The sequence below is a fragment of the Pempheris klunzingeri genome, chromosome 10, assembly GCF_042242105.1.
Source record: "Pempheris klunzingeri isolate RE-2024b chromosome 10, fPemKlu1.hap1, whole genome shotgun sequence".
NCBI classification, from domain to species: Eukaryota; Metazoa; Chordata; class Actinopteri; order Acropomatiformes; family Pempheridae; genus Pempheris; species Pempheris klunzingeri.
Genome location: NC_092021.1, coordinates 1,570,143 through 1,590,028, shown reverse-complemented (window position 1 = coordinate 1,590,028; position 19,886 = coordinate 1,570,143). Strand labels below are relative to the sequence as shown.

Below are 19,886 nucleotides of genomic sequence, written 5' to 3'. Positions count from 1 at the left end.
CACACTAAGTCTCTCAGGAGGTTTTCATGACCAGGTTTCAGTTCAACCTTTCCTCAGCTCATTTCTATAATTTATGTAATTTTATTCTAGTTTTATTACCTCCTGTCATTTCTGTATTTGATTTTCTTCTAGCTCAACCTGAGGAGGATATTTTACAGATGCAACACAAAATTGTGCCCCATCACTTGTAATATTGATTAGAGAAAAATAAAAGCTCAAGGGTACATCAAAATGTGAACTGCATACCTGTATTGTGCGACATATTGTGCAGCATTGACAATCTGGACTTTGTTGTATTTCTCTAAGACCTTTAAACTAAAGAAGCAAACATACTTTGATTTAGTGCTTTACTTTTTCAGTGAAAGTAAACCAAGCTCAGATAATATACACATAACATATAACTCTAAAGGCGCCCAAGACATAATTGTACAACAATAAATGAGTTGTCATAAAATGGAATCGGTTCATTTAGTTTTTATTCATTCATCAAACTTACACAGTAGATAAACCACAGCGTTCAGTACTTGAAGCATTAAAGCACTGCTAACAAAAAATACAAAAAAAAGAGATGAAAGGGACGCCACATAACCCATCACACATGCATCACCTTAAAAAAAGGCTAAACAATCCCACATGTCCGCACGTTAACCCTGAAGATGATTGATTACAAGCCTGGAATCGAAAGTACAACCCTGGCACTGATGGAATCCTATGGGCACAGTTTGCAATGTGAGAGTTTATTAATTGTTTGTGTGCAACAAGGCGCTAATAACAGTGCATAATCTGTCATTGTGGTACAGTATCAGTCTGGTAAAAATAAATAAATAAAAAAATCCAACATTCTGATAGCCTTAACATTTTTTCAATTATCTCTGCATGATATGCATCCTTATTTGGCCTGAAAAGTGCAGAATTTTAAGAGAGTCATTCTGGTCCAATCGAAACTTTGCCACGTCAGATCAAAACTGCATGTCATGTGTAGGTACAGTCATAAAGTAGACAAAAAAAAGATGTGCAGCTTATGTAGAAACACACATAGCTACAAGCTATAATCTGAAATTGGTTGCTTGCTGTCATTTACACACTTAAAAACCATCCAGCAATGACTTGAAATGCTTCCCTATAGTTTTTCATGACGTCACAGAAATCCACACTCTTCTTGTTTGGCAGACCTTAAGATGCCAGGCCAAGCAGGAATCCTCCAATGAAACCACTTGTGACAACAATGTTTTTCTTCACAAACTCTGTGGACTGAAAAAGACAGAAAATACTTCTTCAGTATATTCAGTATTTTTAAACCTGGGCCCTATTTCTGTATATTTTAGGTTCAAAATGACTAGTTGGGACAAAAAGTTTGGAAACTGGCCCAGCAGATCACCTCAGCTGGCAGCCGTGAAACAGGCTGCAATTGCAGCACTGTAATACTTTCAGATGACTCTGATAACATTATGGAAAGGATCCCTAAGAGATAGACCTGTAGGATAATTTTTGTTTAACCACAAACACGTTATATCGCTCTCTTCAAACACATTTTACCTCACATAAGACAGGAGCTGCTGGTCTGCCACTACCTACCACTAAAACTTTTTACCTACAAGTAATTTCAAATCCGAAATATATATTAAAAGAATTAGACAATAACAGGGCCCAGGCTTAAAAATACCTAAGTTCTCCTTAAAGTAACATTTAAATACAATATAACAGAATTAAAATGTAGGTTATTAAGCTTTTTTTTCTGATTCTACAACAACAAAACCAGGGACTGTCTAAGTCACACTAACAAAACAGTGTAACATTATTAGAAAGTGATTACAGTCAGCTGCTTTCTCTGCGTGATGACACTAAAAGCTTCAATATACAAACATCAAGCTGAATCTGAAGTGAAACTAGAATGGCTGAAAAATCCAGCAGGTTTGACCCAAAACATCCATTTCCATGCATATTAGCATCCTGGGTATGATCAGAGTACCCTGGTTACATTCTGAACATGTGAACTGCTTACCCTGGTTTTGGAAACCTGGATATGCTACATGAAGTACTCCAACAGAAACCGGGATACTGTGGCATGTACACACCTGATTCTGGTTTCTGAATATTTACTGTTGCTACAGAACCTAGTGGCTGACATGGTGAGAAATCAAGACACCACTGCAGGCAGACAATCAAAAACATGGGTACTGCTATGATCATGTCTACAGGGATATGAATAACCTGGATTTTCACGTTCCATGTCAACACCATGTCCGGAATATCATAAACACATGTCAAAATAAACTCAAAGTCTCATTTCAAGTATCTTGGAAGGATGTCTGACATTCAAAATGAAAAACACTTACCTTCTCAACAAACGTGTTCAGCTCTGGGCCTGCTTGCTTGGTGCCCTTCTTTAATTGCTTCTTAGCTTTGTTGACATCTTTCTCTACTCTCTTCCAGTCCACTTGGATATAGCCACTGTTGTTAGCTATCTGGAGAGAGTCGGCCAGTTGACAAATAGATGAGGGGCAGGTAGACCAAAATGTTTTGTATTCTGTTTATGGGCTTAACCCATACATGTTTATGCCAAGCAATGCAAGAATACCTGCAACAGCAGTAGACCTCCTCCTACAGATGTGGCAGCTACCTTTCCAACCTTCTGGAAGAGATATCCTGCACACCTAAAGACAATCAGAGTATTAGACAGAGGGTAAAGGTTAATCTTTCACTGCCTTAATAATTACAACTGTACAGTTCGCATGACTGTGCATGGCCCAATAAATACTTACTGCACATTATAAAAAAAAGCAGAGAGAGCATGGAATTAGTTTTCATTTCAGTGTATACTTAAGTGTATACTGTATATTCTCTATTTTATGTCAGATTTTATATCAAAACTGAGACTGGGCTCATGTGGGTGTATCATGTGACTGAATCATATATATAGTATATATGTATATACATATATACACACACACACACACAGACGTATATGTATAGACACGTATATGTATATACATACACACACACACACACACACACACACACACACACACACACATATATATATATATATATATATATATACATATACATATACACACACACACACACACACACACACACACATATGTAAGATGGCGTTGTGCATTCTCACTTTGATGAAGAGCAGTGGTGCTTGAAACTTCACCTTGATGCAATGAATAAGTGGACATTGGAGCCCCGCGGTGTGCCAGCTGTTCATTTATTCATTTCATTATTTTCTCACTTTCGGCTCAGAACCTGTCCTCTTTGGTTTGCATGTGAGTGCAATGAACACTTGTATGTATATATATATATATATATATATATACACATACATACATACATACACACACACTGTATATCCTCTGAGGCACTGCAGTGCTGCAGCATTCTCCATTCAGACAAGCACAGTGGGTAGAACAAACACATGGGACGACAGGTAGACTAGAATATAGCCAAAGTGGACCTTAGTGGTGATCTATGGACTTGGTTTTTTGTTGTGTGAATCCTAATTCTCCATAGAAAACTAAATGTCGGGGTTGAGGAGGTGTGCCTGACAGCAATGCATTTCAAGGGATCATATCTACCATCCACTCAATCCCCCTATGGCTATCTGTGTGGCCACGGAGTATTTCTCTGCTAGGGGCCCGGAGCTGTTTCCGAACAGGCGGTTCCACCATCGCTGCCGTTTGGCATATTCTGTCAGGTCTACGACCTTGTCGTAAATCTCCTCCTCCAGCTCTGAAATGTTTCAAAGGAGGACAAATAAACACAGTCAGCAAACAACAACAACAACAACGACGAAGGGACGCTCCACAGCATCGACATGAGCACAATAAACTGCAATAATCTGTATCAGTTCAAACGTTTACGTGACAATAGCCTGAACGTGACAGAGCAGCTAGCGATAACTGGGCAAAGTTGTCAGGCCTGACGGTAAGTTAGCCTGGTCCGACAAGTGAAGCTAAAGTTAGCAAAAGTTAGCAATTAACGCTACGACTGAACACGTCGAGGTTTAAGGCCGGAGACGGGCAGACTTTTAAAGACACATAAATGTAAAGTAAGGGTTTACAGACATGCCTCGTGTGTCAGCCGTGCTTAAAAGAGCCGGATGTACGCTTCTGTTAGAGATGAAATTAGTTCATAGACCTGCTTACCCTTGTCGCGGTTCGCCATTTTGGAGTGCGCAGGTCTGTCCTCACTGCCTGCACGTCCGGCGTCATTTGCATAATTTTGACGACCAACAAAGCGGTTACTGGTTTATAACGTCATAACATCATTTACACAGTGCAGTAGTGGTACTAGTAATAGTTTTAAAAAAAGTGCTGTGAATAATTTGTTACAATTTTATTAAAGATAAATTACAAACAAACAAAGCTGCACATGTGCTGCTAATACTAACGAACAAATGCAATTTGGTGAAAATTAAAGAGAAGATCAAACAGTAGGCAGAGTCCACTTCCTGTTGTGTTGGGTGACCTGCAGTAGACTCACTTAAAACACAATTATAGACAGGCAAAGGTTTAAGTATTTAACCATTGGTTGTTCCTTCCCATTCTATGAGACAGAAGAAGTAAAAGTATGCATATATTCTTATCAACAAAAGGATAACTTCAAAGTTGTAACAGGGAACTCTACTCAGGTGGGAAATGCTCATCCAAACTATCATATTATACCTAAAATGAGGTATGGAGTTCTGCTGTTGAGGTAGCTCCTGTGAAATAAGCCGTCAAAGCTGCAGACTTGTAAAAATGTTTAAAGGGAAGCCCAGTTCATCATGCCATCAAATGCACAATAGGCCTACTACAAATGATATAACAGAGGAGAAATTCAGTAAAAACAATTCTGAGGTGTTGAAAGAATGGGTTACCTTTACAAATGAATGTTGTCTGTTTTTGATACCTCAAGTATAGATTTTGTAGTCTATTTTACTTCCCTCCCAACATAAGCTCACTCAGTGTGTTACAAATGTTGAGTACTGTGAATGTCTAGGGTAAGTTTATCTATATATCTATCTATCTATCTACACCACTCACAAAAAGTTAGGGATATTCGGCTTTCAGGTGAAATTTCAGGATGAACCTAAAATGCATTCTAACCTTTCCAGGTGAACTTAATGTGACCTTCTCTAAACCTTTGAATGCACATGTCCAACTGTTCAGTGTCTCAGTACTTTCTGCACCAGCTGCTGTTCTCTAACAAGAAGCTTAACAGCAACATTCACAACAGGTTTGATCCATGAATCCACCAATACATTTCCTGCTTCAGTTAGAATTGGTATTTAAACAGTCCTCCTCATCCTGCTGTTCACATTCTGACATCATGAGACCAAGACGACACCTAACAGTTGATCAGCAGCACCTCAACACTGGAGGCTTCAAACAGGAAGTCCTCAGACGGAGGTGTTCACTGAGCTTAGAGGGTCACAGAGTGTCATCAGGAGGTTGGAACAGTGATACAGAGACTGGAAGAGTCACAGAAAGGAGAGGAGTGGACGTCCTTTGGCCACGTCCCAATTTATTGAGGCACTGAACATGTTTTGTTGTGGTATACCTACCACTGTTGGTAGATTTTCTTCAAATAAATTGTTTAAGATGAATAAAATCACCAGTGCATGCTTCTACTTAAATGCCCTACTTTCATGATATAATATCACTGTAGCATTCACTTTTTACATTTTCCATATATTTCACCTGAAAGTCGAATATCCCTAACTTTTTGTGAGTAGTGCATCTATCTATCTATCTATCTATCTAAAAGTAACGTGTATATGCACATACACTAAAAGTGTGCAACGTTGCAACCAACACTCTTGACAGCCGCCCCCCACAAACAAACAAACATGACAGCTGTCTCGACCAGTAGCATGCTTTAAAAAGAAGTTACGTAATCATAATACAGCGTGAGCAGCCAATCGTAGGGCTTGAGGCGGGTCTACGAAGCCCTATTGGTGTGTGCGTGCGCGCGTTCGTCCGCGTGCTCGCGACACATCAACTGGAGACAGTCACGTGACTGCACAAGTCGGCCGCTGATTGGCCACGGTGACTGGAGGGCGTGCCGACGGTGGCGGCGTGCGTTTGCCTATGTGACACAATTACAACAACTTTGAGCCGATGGTTGGGGAAGTTTGCGATACAATCAAGTAACACTCACTCCTAAAACCCAACATTACATCAACTTCATGCACACATTGGCACTGGAATACACGCTTTGTTTCGATGAAAAATGAGGAGTGTGGAAGGTAACTCGAAGGGATCATTTCCTTGAGGATTTGGCAAGAATTACGCTACGCCCCATTTTAGTCCTGGATAGGTGTGCAACACTTTGGTTGTTATTGCATTTTGACGGAGTTGCTCGGTCCCGTCGACCTTCCCCTCGTTTCTTTCCCCATGAAATCGTGCGGAGTGTCGCTCACAGCCGCTGCCGCTGCTGCTGCCCGGAGTCTCGGCGTTGCTGGTAATGACGAGGAGAAAATGGCGTCGGGAACAGCGACTGAAATCGAAGAGGACTTTCCGAAGCTAACACTGCAAGAAAAAGAGAGCTTGGTCGGAACTGACAGGTTAGACGAAATGTTGTGTGCACACTCTCACCCGCCTCTTTTCGGCAATGCTTATGTTTGTTCACGCAGTTTGAAACAACAAATACGGTTCGCCCCTTAAGTAATACGGAACCGCCTGTGTGTTGTCTGTCCTCTACTTGCAGTTCACTGTTTGGATTTCATAGGCTTCAAGAAGATGGCGCCAGAACGAAGGCCTTGCTGTTAAAGGTATGCCACAGAAAGGGATCACAGCCGTTCCCTGTCATGTTCTCTCATCTGATCAGTGCGTATCCCACCTGAAATAAGTCATACACACCTCCAAACGCCACTCTTGCTATGTGGCTAACCGCGACACACACACACACACATACACGCACATACACACACACGAGCCCCAATTTTCCCCAACTTTGAAGCTGAACCAGCACCTTTGAGTCACAGACGTGATATCGCACACACCAAGTGGCATCTGCACAAGCACACACCTCAACTGTGCGTTTCTGTGGTGTCCATCCACGTGAAACAGGCCCAAACTAGCAGGCTCAACGTTGTGCCACACAGGTCGATATAAATCTCCACCCTGCTAAAATCGGTGGTGTCATCGGTTGTAGAGGGAGAATAGATGTCATGCTACACACGGTAGCATCGGCTGCTGGAAACGTGTTGGCCATAACGTAGATATCAACACAATGGTTCTTATGGTGAGTGCAGGAAACACAGTGGCGTCACGTTACTTTGCCTGTAACGTTTTCCTAACTAAGCTAAGGTGAGGTTAACAAAAGTAGCACCTTGCTAGCTGTGGTTAGCCGTCATGTGGGACTTGTGGAAGTATGACAATGAGCTCCAGACGAGGAGAAATGCTCTTGTGCCTCACGTCTATTGAGGGAAGACACGTTAAGTTAACAGAAATGTTGGTATCCCTCTTAATTCATCCGTCCCATCCGTCAAAGGCAGCCACAGTTGGGCTTGTGCGTCAGCCCACTCTGCTAGCTAGCATGTGGCTAGCGGCTAACCGTGCAGCGGGTTTCTCCCTCCGTCACTCGGCAGCACTTAGCTGACATTATCGAGGAAGAAACAAACACATAGTAGTAGTTTAGGGGTTGCAAAATAATGGCTGCTTAACATGGTCCAAGATGGCGGGGATGGGAGAAAATGCCCAGCAAACGTCTGCTAGCGAGCTAGCAGCAGCGGCTAGGCTAATCACCAGTCGCAGGAACCATATATCACGACCAGGACGTGCAGTGTTTCTAACAAAGATGATCGATTAGGACCCGGAAACCAGGGGCACCCACATTGATATCAGTGCACACGCAGCTACCGTGTCCATGCAGTCCACGTTAACGTTGCCAGCGCTGGTTAGGCTGCCTGTGCTTGGTCTGTGTCCTCAACATGTGGCTGCAGAGTTTGGTTGGTAACGTTTTGTTAAGGTGCTCTCTCAGATTAGGTTCAGCCACTTTGCCATTTTATCGCTGCTGTCCTTCCTTCTGCTGGATACCTGGTCAGCCATGCACGCCAAACTTCAGAGATCCGATTGTGATCAGATCATGTGCATATGGCATTAAATGATTTTTGTGCCCCTCGTGGAATAAATGTATGATACCAAGTTTTGCAGCCTTTCTATGGACTCTACCATTTTAACATGTGGGGGGGGGATGCATTGTACTAGATCAGCATGAGGCACTGTTTAAACTAATACAGAGTCAACACAGCTTAACATCAGACAACGTTATTGGTTTGGTACCATCCCAATATAGGTTTCACAAGTGGATGACGTGAATGGAAGTGCACTGTCTTGTCTGCTGAATCACAGGGTCTCTGCAGGCTGCACTGCTGGGCTTTAGCTATCACCTGTGGCACAGCTTGGCATCGTGCCAGCACCTCTAACATTTGATGTAGAGTTTCTGTTGGCTGTATGATGGTGCCAGAGATTGGCTTATTTGGTGGTAAGGTTTAATGACACTGTGACATCAATACAGTCAATACAGTCATTTCAATAAGAATTGGCCTCGCTATGCTTTATTTTTTTGCTAATATTAGAATCACTGTTCTTATAGTGCACAAAGGGGACAGTGGTATCTCACAATATCTGGGAGAATGTGTTTCAAGCTAAGATTGAACATAGAACCATATACTTGATTCATAGTGTTAATGTTTCTTTGCTATATGGAGATGGCATTGGATTAAGATGCTACTTGCAAATTCCTCAAAACATAAAGCAGATATGGGAAAGCCTTGCTCCTGTAAGCCAGATTTGCAATTGTTATTGCATGATGAGCCTTGCTGACCACTCTAACCAGACCATCTACCATAACTGAATGTGCCAACATTGCAGGTTCTTCTGGAATACTGAGTACCTGAAAGCATCACTGTCTGTGTTGCAAATATGAAATTCTTAATGCTATTTTGTGATGGTATATGCAGACAAAAAGTAACTTGGTGTGGTAGTAGAATGAACGGTGAAGGAACGTAACGTAAAGACGGCCTAAACTGTACCAGAATTAGTATGTCGCAGTACAATTGTTTAATTTCACAGAGGCCTTTGCTTCAGGCTGTCAGTCTTAAGACGCATCCTTCGATTTTTAGAAAGTTGTCGTTTAAACAATTTTATTTTAGATATGGCAACCCAACAAGGTTAACTGAAGGCTTTGCTCTGTTCAACACAAAATTAGTCCTTTTCATTATTCTAAATTGTTTTTCTATCATTGCATATTGCATCTAACTTAAGCGTTTTTAAATAGCATCTCTCACACTCACACAGACACACACAGTCATACTCACTAATCATTCCTCCTCTGTGGCTGCAGTGTGGACTATCAAGAGTAATTTGTGTGGCCGTTTTTTAAATACTGACTGACAAGCTCCATATTTGGGCGTGCGATTTGTTCTATGCAAAACAGTCCTGCAAGACTGCGAAAGCACACCCTTTTGGTAGTATCAGTCAGCTAATAGCATGCATTAAAGGGATAGTTTGGATGTCTTTAAACGGAGGTTGTCTGAGGTACTTGCACATAGTCAGTTTATCATCTACAGTGGATGGCAGTCGGCATGCACCCAAAAACAAGCCAGCTAAAAAAAGTTATCAGTTCAAGTGCATTTTTACTACTCTACCTTGCCTTCAGACAGCTGTTTCCGATAAGTAGCTGAATCAGTTATATTGCTCTCTTCAATGCCACGAGACAAACTCCCAGAACACAGGAGCCTTGATTGGTTAGTTTGCTTGTGTTATGCTGTGAGTTTGAAGAGAATTGCATAGATATAATGGGGTTTGTTCCTCATTAAAAGGGCTGTTTGACGGCAATGTAGGATCACCATCTATTTGACGTAATACACTGTGGATATATACCTCAGACACCACTTTAAAGCGTCCAAACTATCCCTTCGAGGTAGAGACGTAATCACATTCTTCTTGCCATATCAACCAATAATACTGTGATCATTTTTGTGCGATGTGCAGTGGATCGACCAAACATCGGTGTTCTTTGCATTTGTGTATCACACCTTTTTTAATCCTTCACTGCTGTTGCTCTTTCATTCAGGCTATCAGCTGCTATGATGCCCTCATCCTGAAAGCAGAGGGGAAAGTGGACCCTGACATTTTCTGTCAGCTGGGCCACTTCAACCTCCTGCTGGAGGACTATCCAAAAGGTGAGACTCTCTCAGCGTATAAATCTCTCGGCCTCCCTTCTCCACCCAAATCTGTACCACAGTATCAGTTGATTATTTTCTGATCTGTTTGGCTTTTGTCTTGTCTTACTTTACTGATCCTGTGTGATTTTTTTTAAACTGTTTGTTTTTATCGTTTCTTGGACCCCAGCAGAACTAGTGACCACTTTGTGAAATCTAATTGGGATCCAAATAAAGAATGGCGGGGAGGGGGGGGTCATGATGTGCGCTGTTGCTTTGGTTTTTCCACACTCATTATTTTGATGAACACTGCTAAAACTTGCTGACAAAGGATTATTCCAATTTAGACAAGTGCAGCTGGCTTGAATGTCTTGAGCGTTTAACATTGTCACTAACTATTGGTTTTCTCCTTTTGTGTTTGTGCCATTTTCTCAGCATTATCTGCATACCAGAGGTACTTCAGTTTACAGACGGACTACTGGAAGGTGAGTCCAATATTCCATCTGCTCTTATTGCTCTTTAAAGGCAGTGTCTGCAACATTGGGGAAACTAGCTAGATTAGCTAGATTAGCCTCCCTTCAGGCTTTCCTCCAAAGCACTCCGCCACAACACATGAATGCGCGCTGCCTGACCAACGTCACTGCTGGAGGATCAGTCCACAACAGGAATGAGAAGCCTGGCTGTCACGGGGTCCCATGTTTGCTCTGTACACAACCACTGACTGACAGCTTCTCTTAGTTTTTCAGTCCAACAAATAACTCTGTTACTCTACTCTAAATGCCATAATCCTATAAACGCAATCAAAACTACCATCACAAACGTAACATTACCTTTTTAGTTAGTGCTCACTGGGCTCAGAGCCTGGAAGTCTCTGGCCCTGTGCAGGGTGCAGGCAGGTTGGCCATCCAGTCTAATTCATTACAGTCCTTTGACGGCAACAGACAACAACTTGTTTTCTTTCTTGTTAAACTGTTTCATTTATTGATTGCTATCCGGCTGGTAAGAGAAGCTTATGCAACGTAACGACGTGCTTCTATAAAGGCACCGTTTGTTGGGGAGCTGCTGTTCTTTTCCGACCGGTTTGTGTATTCGGGTCCACATGGTCGTTATGGTCCACAGTCTGCACTCCACTGCAGTCAGAGGTCAGGGCAGCCAGAACACATTAGGACTATGACACATTCTCTCTTTTTAAACATCACCTCACAGTTTTGGCTGTAAACACGAACTTAAATAAACTCATCCTATTTAATATTTGAATGCGCATCCTTAAAATCAATAGCTGAAGCGATCATCCCTAGTGATGCTCTGTCAGACCTCTACTGCAGCTTGTTTTGGGGGCTTTATGCTTCAAGTCTCCAGTCAGTGAAACACAAACTTAAATGGACTGTGGTTAGGTGACTGAATTGTAGGAATGTGACAGTGAGGAAATGTTCCCACTACTTAATAAACTTGTGACACTTGTGACCGATTTACATTCTACAAGAAAACATATTTGTCGGTGCCACTCAATATCTGTAGGGCACTCATGATCGGCCCCATCTTTAATGTTAGATCTGTAGCCGAGGGTTGCAACTATACTCACGGTTAGGCTTTAGTACTCCACTCAACATTTTATAAAGGGAAATCAGTTCTTACCCTTCACAAGAAAAGCTTACAAAATTACGAACTATGTTTATCACAAAAATCTGCGTACACCTTTCTCCACATATGAACTGGTGTCTATAAAGGAAGAATATGTGGTGAGAATTTGTGCAGCTTAAGCAGACTTTAGAGCAGCGGACCCACAGTTTTTTAGCTGAGATGGCTGTGAGTGAAATGAAGGGGTGGACATGAAATATACGGTGGGACACAGTAAATCGCAGTTTAGATTGTTGTTATTTTACACTGGTCTGCAAAATGTCACCCAAAGACTAATTTAGAATCTTAATTTTAATTGTTTAGAGTCATGAATGTCTACAGGCCTACAGTTGAGCCATGAGCCTTGTATTTCACTGTTAAATATTAAATATTGATATTAAATTGTGATGCACCTTGTGGTCTGTCTCTTAAAATCTGTTTCACTATTGGCGCTATGAAGTAATTAGTGATCATTCTTCTGATGTGTAATGATGAGGTATCGCTGTGAAGATGGTTTACAGGTGCTTGTGATGGATTAGTGCTGTGGTTGACTCACTATAAGTTCCCACAGCCGTGCGTAATTGCCGTGCGTATTGAAAGCTATTCTGGTGCTGCTGAACCTTGCCACTGGACACGCAGTCGGTGAGATTGCACTTCTTCGTTCTTCTCATTGACAGGTCTAACAAGTGTGGAACAGGCGCACATATCGATATGCAAAGGGCTAATTAAGGCGTTTTTTTTTTTTTGGGAAACTGTGGGAGTTGAAATGAGGATTGTGTTTCGCGGTTCCACAATCATAGAGGCATCTGCACGTTTCTGTCGTTTTAATTGTGGATCTACACAGAGTTGTATTCACTTGGCTACTGAAGCAGTTTAAGTAAAACAGTGACATATGCTAATACAGATTAGTCTATATGACTCTAAGAATGCAGCACTTGTGGCTGTAATGGTTTATTTGACTGTTGCTTCTAGGCCTGTCAGACTAAAAGGGAACTGAGCAGGGTTTTGCCTGTTTGCTGTTTAATAATCCTGGCCCTCGTTGTGGTGGTGGTACCTCCGTGCTAAGTATACTGCAAGTTTCAGCAAACTAACAAGCGCAGAAAATGACATTGTTATACAACCAGTTTGGTTACATCATCATCATCATCGTCATCATTACGAATTTTAATGTTAATTATGAAGCTTAAATCAGGTGTTGCCCTCTAAAAATGAGAATCCTGCAGCTGAATTGAGGTATATAAAATATATACTGCATGGTTTTGTGATTTTGAGAGTTTGGTACAGAGTTTGGTACAGGGTTTTTGATATCGGTGGAGAGGGGAGTGTCCGTCTAGAAATGTTGTTTGGTCCATGACGTCCCACAGTCACAGTGTAAAGTGGCCTCTAACACTCCAAAGTAGAACGTATCAGCGCAAATTCTTTGGGCTTCACTCTAATATTTTTGCAGGTTAAGCTGAGTTGATGACATGTCTCTGCTTGCACACACAGTTGTGCTCAAAATAATAGCAGTCCAACATCACCAACCAGATCAATCACTGTTTTTGGTAGAAATTATATTTCTGCATGGCAGATAATTTACTAGTAGGTGTAGTAGAGTAATAGAAAACCAACAGACCCAACAGTCATGACATGCATGCTCCTGATCCTGTGTTATTGAATCATTAATGAAAAGGGGCATGTTCAAAATAATAGCAGTGTGGAGTTTAATTAGTGAGGTCATTCATTCTGTGGCCCTTTTTAAGGACGAAGGCAGCAAATCTTGTACATGCTGGTTATAGTGCATTTCTCTCTGAAAATCAGAGTAAAATGGGTAATTCCAGACGTTGTTCAGAAGAACAGCGCACTTAAAAAGTTGATTGGAGATGGGAAAACATATCAAGAAGTGCAGAAAATGATAGGCTGCTCAGCTCCCCGGACCTTAATCCAATAGAAAACTTGTGGGGTGACATCAAAAATGCTGTTTCTGAGGCAAAACTAAGAAAAGGAATAGTGGAACGTAGTCCTATCGTCCTGGGCTGGAATACCTGTTCACAGGTGCCAGAAGTTGGTTGACTCCATGCAACACAGATGTGAGGCAGTTCTCAGAAACAGTGGTTATACAACTAAATATTAGTTCAGTGATTCACAGGAAACCTAAATCTTCAAGCATTTTTCAGTTTAAATACAGTAAATGTTTGAGTTTGTAAAGAAATGCAGACACTGCTATTTTTGTGAACAGCCTAATATTCCTTTTTCTTCACTTTCTGTAAAGTAACAAACACATTTGATGCATTTTTCTTCATGTTTTGATTTGGTATAGAATGTGCAGTGTTCCCAATGCATTTGAAATAAAAGCTATTATAAGGATTTTGAGCTTTACTCACTTTTTTAAACACACTGCTATTATTAAATGGCCATAGTAAAACAAACAATATATATATATACATCTTTTTTGTTTTACTACGGCCATCGGTCCAAAAATTAACTAACTAATTGCACTAGGTACTGTAATTAATTGAGATTAATGGCTTATTTTCCTTTAGACTGAAGGTTGTGATAATGGATATTGAAATGTAAAATCACAGAATGAAAGTAGAATCAACACAAAGAAAGTTGATTAAATTCAAATACTATTGTTTAATAGCATCTTTCTAACTTTGATCACAGATTCTCTCCTGTGCACTACTGTTTTCCAGATACAGATACAACAATAACAGATTAAAACAAGAACCAAACAGTTATGAAGAAGCTACAGCTGCTGCATCAGTTTTTAACAACATTTCACTTACGAGTTATTGATCCAAGAAGTATCTGTGAATATACTTGCAACTTTAACAAAGCTGCTGCGCCATGTTGTGGTGGCCTGGCAATGCCGGTGCAGTGGCGGATGCAGCAGCCGTAAGGGAGGGGGGGGTCTTGTTGAAGGCCTTGATACCATCCAGACTGGATCATGACATTTCTTTTGCTTAACTTGGCATTTATCATTCCAACTGCATAGGACCTTCTATTTTGGATTTGATAATGTTTTGGGATTACATGCAGAAGTATTTGCCTCAGTTTAGACTGCCTACAGTTCCTGCTCATGGCCTGGATTTAAATTGTCCAATCAGCTGTGATATGATGGCGTCCAGCCTGTCCCCTCCATGCTCTCTGTGTGGATGAACAGGCCCATTTGGTTTGAAGATTCATTGTGTGGAATGGCCATTAAACAGAGGTGCTGGGGGTTCGATCATGATCAGAGCTGACAGCTCTGGGCTCCTCAGGATTACAGATCAGCACAGTGAAGTGAGGGTCCTACCCTCCACAGGTTAATGGTGTTGGGCAGACTTCTGTTGGTAGCAGTAGTTAAGTCCAAAAGCAAGACTGTTATTGGTCAGGATGGTCATTGATCAGTTTCCCTTCCTAAATGGGAAGGACATCCCTTGTAGGGCAGAAAAGATGTGTTGGTGTAATGATTTGATGGAAATGCATCGGTCAAGTGAGTCATTTGAATCTCATTGGCTGAATCTCATCGCAGCTGTATCTGTTATTACTCTGGTCTTTGTTGGATGTTTAATGTGGTTGTACACTAGAAATAAAAGTTAATAGATAAAGTGTGTTTGAAGTGCACAGTTGGCTAATAACAGCTGCTAACTAACAACAATCACTTGATATTTTGAGGCCTAATTTACAAATGTTGTTTTTTCTTTTCAGTCATATTTGATAGAATTCAGCTGCTTGTCGAGCTTAAACAGGGTGCAATAATTATTCTGCATGCCCTCTGATTGGCTTTGTAGGATTTTTTTGCTATGTCATTATGTTAATATCGATGTGCTGACATATAGTGGTCATACAGTCCTCTCCTGACTGCTGTGCCTACAGGTCAATTTCTGGAAAATCATGGAAAGTTTGTTCCACAGGGGGAACTTTGTGCATCTTAATTAAAAAAGCTACAATTTTTTTTTTTTTTTATCATCAAGCCAGTATTTCTTTTGTATCTCTTGTAACTTACTTCAGGTGGTTTCACCCACATTTTGATTGGTTATGGTTAACATGAAGCTGTAGCACCTGTTTCTCCTCCTTAGCTCCCGCTCTAACTTAAGCTATTTTCTGGCTGGTCGAAGTGCTTTGCACGCCATGTTACATTTATAGGTCATGAGAATTCAACATACTGGTCATGGAAAGTCATGGAACACCTGGGAATTTTATGTTTGACCTTGAGGGGGAGCTCTGTGCTTAATTACCGTATTTACCGGAATATAAGCCGCACCCACTAAATTTTAAAAGAAAACAATATTTTTACATATATTAGCCGCACCAGACTATAAGCCGCAGATCTATACGTTGTGAAATGAGATATTTACACAGAAAGTAAATGTTTATTTACATACCTTAATTGTTTCCAAACGGTGCCTGTAACACGGCAGTAAAACAACATGATGGAACAAAACAGAAAAGTCATTAATGTTTTTATTCCTCCTCCTCCTGTGCACTGAAACCGTCACTGAAACATTAGCGAAGAAAAATCTATAGATTAGCCGCATCGTTGTATAAACCGCAGGGTTCAAAGTGTGGGAAAAAAGAAGCGGCTTATAGTCCGGTAAACACGGTAGTAATATAATTAGCCTGGATGCAGGAGAGGGTAACTGAACGGTCCCCTGTGTACTAGGTATGGTATGTGCTACATTGCCGTGGCACTGTGCCCCTAACTGGTATAGACATATCATTTTAGGTAATGACCATATTGTATGTAAAGATGCTATGACACCAGCAAAGTTACAACTGCTAGGTTTTATTTTCTTACCAAGTTGTGGGCTGTAATCATAATGTCTATGCTGCTCCCTCTAACAATTTTCCAACTCTTTTTATTTTTTCCAGAACGCTCCCTTTCTATATGGCCTTGGCATGGTTTACTTTCATTACAACGCATTTCAGTGGTAAGTGCTTCAAAAATATACTCTTCATTGCATGCATGGCATCGGTCAGTTTTATAGTGGTTACGGATTTTTGTGTCAATTTGATAACATGTTTTATTCCTTTCTCATGAAATCTTTTTTTATTTTGGAAAATGCATTTACTTCTTTACCTCAAGTAGGACCAGAACAATGATATCATAATGTCATCACTTGGCTCCAGAATCACTTTGCATAGCTAAGCACAGACATAACAATTAGCCACACTTGCAAAGAGGTGCCCTCTAGCTACCCTAAAGCTATCATAGTTCCATGTTGTATGTCTTTATTTAACAAGTACAGATATACAATGAAATATTGTGGCTTGATAAATTGAGAGCTGACCTCTTTAAAGACCATCAACAATTGGATTTAACAGTACAGACGCCTGTGTTGCACACTTTCATGCAGTGTCCAAAGTGGGTCAGCACTCATTGGTACATAGTAGTGGCACTTTTCCATTTTTCTCTTTTGTGTACCATGTTAAGTTTTTTTTTTTGTTTTTTTTGTGAACATCAGAAATATCTTGTATCGGGTTTATTCCCCGTAGAAATTCAGAATCTATACGTATTTGCTGATGCTAGCTGATACATTTGCTAATATGCGAATAGGTGACTTCAAGCACTGCTGTCATGAGTTAAACCCCAGGAGATGTGGATGACTAATTTACCAGCCAACAAGATACAACATCTAAACAACTCATTTGGAGCTGTTGTGTTTTCTCTGTTTTGGTGGAGGGTAGCTGATTCCTCGTGTCCAGACTGCCTGGTTAAACATTAATCTGACCAACAAACACACAAATTAAAGAGATGTTTATTCTCTTGGCTAACCACAGGCAAGGTCACATGGGTTCCATTGGGGGTGAGGGTTCTCTGTGGGGACTGAGTAAACCAGTAGTCTGGTTTCAGTCACTCAAGCTAACATTTCTGTTTTTGAATGTCATCAGTTCTGTGCACACTGTGGGCTGTATAATGGCAAAATTGAAAACATTTAGGACCAATTCAGACCAATGTACATGCCTAATTAGAAGCCTGTATGTACGAACAACAAAAAGGAAAAGGACAGTTAGAACATGCTACATGGTTTTCAGTACTCTGAGCTAGGGGAAAGTTTTCTGTCCAGGCTGAAAGCCTGCCTTCATGTACTGATCTGCTGGATAAGACTGCTTTCATCTCACATAGGAGAAGCATGGGCACAGCTTATGATCGATGGTTGTACCAGTGAGTCAGCATGATTTGGAACACCTGAACGGAATGCAGCCTTTATTAATGTTTTCACCTGTGCTTTTTGTGCAAATTCATGGAGTGGATTCATTTACGGTTCTGTGGGAAGTACGTTCTGTGTTGGTCCTCCCTGGAGTGGAGTGGAGGTGATGATGTGTGAAAAAGTGAGAGGCTTTGACATCCACTGCATGAGAACTGGTTACAAAACAGCAGCAGGGAGATCTGCTTTGTGTGGCGGTGGTCATCATGTTTTGATAGAGGCAGATGGTATGGTAAGCACTGCACTTATTGAAGTGTCCTTAAATGAACCCTAATGCCAAATTAGTAGAGACAGGAGAGACGGCTTTCCAATATGTCAGACTATAGCAGCTGGTCTGACGTTGTCCGTTTGTGCTTTCTGAGTATGATTTCTCTGCTTTACTAAGCTGCTACGATGGAGCATCGCTTTGGTCAGTGTTCTTAGTCTATGTCAAGTCCTTTAAAACCACGCCATTCATTTTAACATCCTTTGAACTGGATGACCTGGATTTCTATTTTAAAGCGACAAGGAACCGCCCAGTTGATGTGTCCATTAGTGCAGAATCCCTGCCAGTGGTGGGAATTTTATTATGCTTGTGGGGTTGGTCCAAAAAAGGAACATGCATCAGGTGTCCTGTGATGTTGTCCAGGACACATCAGACTCAATAGAGGCCCATGTGGACCCATTACCCACTGTGGCTCTAAGTTTCCTGAGGGGATTGTGCTGTTGGATGTGTGCTTTTACTCATACAGATTTAGAAACCATTTTGGGAACACGTAATTTACAACGAGCCCTATCTCTCCCTCCCATAGGGAGCGAAGCGTCAGAATCAGTTATGGCTTATATATACAGCTACAACAGCCTTCATAATCTTAATCAATCCTTCACTTTTTCAGATGATTTTTACTCTACACCATGAATGAAGTGACACTAACGAAACTGTATGCTAGAAAATCTGCTGCCTGATGCGTTTAACTTGGGCTCAGTCACGGCCGGGCTATGAACTGTCTGTGAGGGTTTTGTAATTTTGGGTGTATTTGGGATTTGGCCCACACAGATCTGTAGGTTACACCAGTCTGTCAATTTCACTGACTATTTAATTTCTCAGTTAAGCTTTTTGCTCCTGCAATGGCAGGTGGAACAAGCTAGCAGTTCACACTGCCCTGCATCTGAACTGAGCCCCTCTACCTCCTTCAGCTGTGCTGGCTTACAATGACCCGTTTCCTCTGTTTTGCCTGCTGCTACCCCCCCCTACCTCATCCATGACCTTGAAGGCCTCCAGTGTTGTTGCCCTGCCAAGTTTGTATGTCCCCATCTCTGAGGCCTGGGGACGCACCAGTGGGGGAAGGGAGGATGCCATGTTGGGCTCTCGAGGATGGATTACGTCACCCTGAGCCCAAGGCTCAAAGGAATGCTGAGCTGTCACATGGTGAATGTTACTTCACAGGGCTGAAGTGGTACTCACTCAGAGACACTACGTTATCATTACAAAATCCATCAGGAAAATCGGTCAGAAATATCATCCAAATTTGAATGTAGAGCAAGTGTGGGACTTAATGCCAGAAAATCTCAAATGGCGCACCAAATGACAGCCATATAATGCACCCAAATTGCGTTTTTGGCCTCTCCTACAGGGCAAAATGTGCAGTTTTTTGCTGTCAGATGCCCTTTTCTAAAAGAGATTGTAGTCTTTTGCTCATCTTTTGGATGTAAGTTGGCCTTGTGCTGTATGTCGCAACCTATTTGTTCTGTAGTGGATCTCTGCTCTCCAAGCATTCACTGTAGATTCTGCCAGTGAGGGAGGAGAGGGTGAGCACAGAGCCCAGAGGGACGGGAGGAAGAGAGGAAGGGACCAGATAAATGAGGAGGAAGAGGAAGGGACACAGGAAGGAGGGAATGGGGGCAATGAGTTCAGAGAGTGTGTGTGTGTGGGGGGAGCTCAGTGCTCTGCCGTTTCA

General features: G+C 41.5%; 2 protein-coding genes across 2 annotated transcripts in view; one reads left to right on the top strand and one right to left on the bottom strand.

Moving 5' to 3' along the window:
• Positions 1 to 459: 459 nt before the first annotated feature.
• On the bottom strand, positions 460 to 4,289 carry fundc1 (FUN14 domain containing 1). The gene is made up of 5 exons (XM_070837987.1): positions 4,155 to 4,289; positions 3,585 to 3,738; positions 2,579 to 2,654; positions 2,337 to 2,465; positions 460 to 1,251 (listed from the first exon to the last, which is right to left on the bottom strand). The coding sequence occupies exons 1-5, from the start codon at positions 4,171 to 4,173 to the stop codon at positions 1,174 to 1,176; spliced, it is 456 nt and encodes a 151-aa protein (XP_070694088.1). The 5' UTR covers positions 4,174 to 4,289; the 3' UTR covers positions 460 to 1,173.
• A 1,823-nt stretch (positions 4,290 to 6,112) lies between these two features.
• Positions 6,113 to 19,886, top strand: part of kdm6a (lysine (K)-specific demethylase 6A) — a 40,370-nt gene continuing 26,596 nt past the window's right edge. Inside the window, exons 1-5 of the mRNA XM_070838764.1 lie at positions 6,113 to 6,556; positions 6,700 to 6,763; positions 10,072 to 10,180; positions 10,595 to 10,644; positions 16,613 to 16,671. Of these exons, the coding sequence (XP_070694865.1) occupies positions 6,387 to 6,556; positions 6,700 to 6,763; positions 10,072 to 10,180; positions 10,595 to 10,644; positions 16,613 to 16,671 (452 nt within the window). The 5' untranslated portion in view covers positions 6,113 to 6,386. The remainder of the gene's footprint in view (positions 6,557 to 6,699; positions 6,764 to 10,071; positions 10,181 to 10,594; positions 10,645 to 16,612; positions 16,672 to 19,886) is intronic.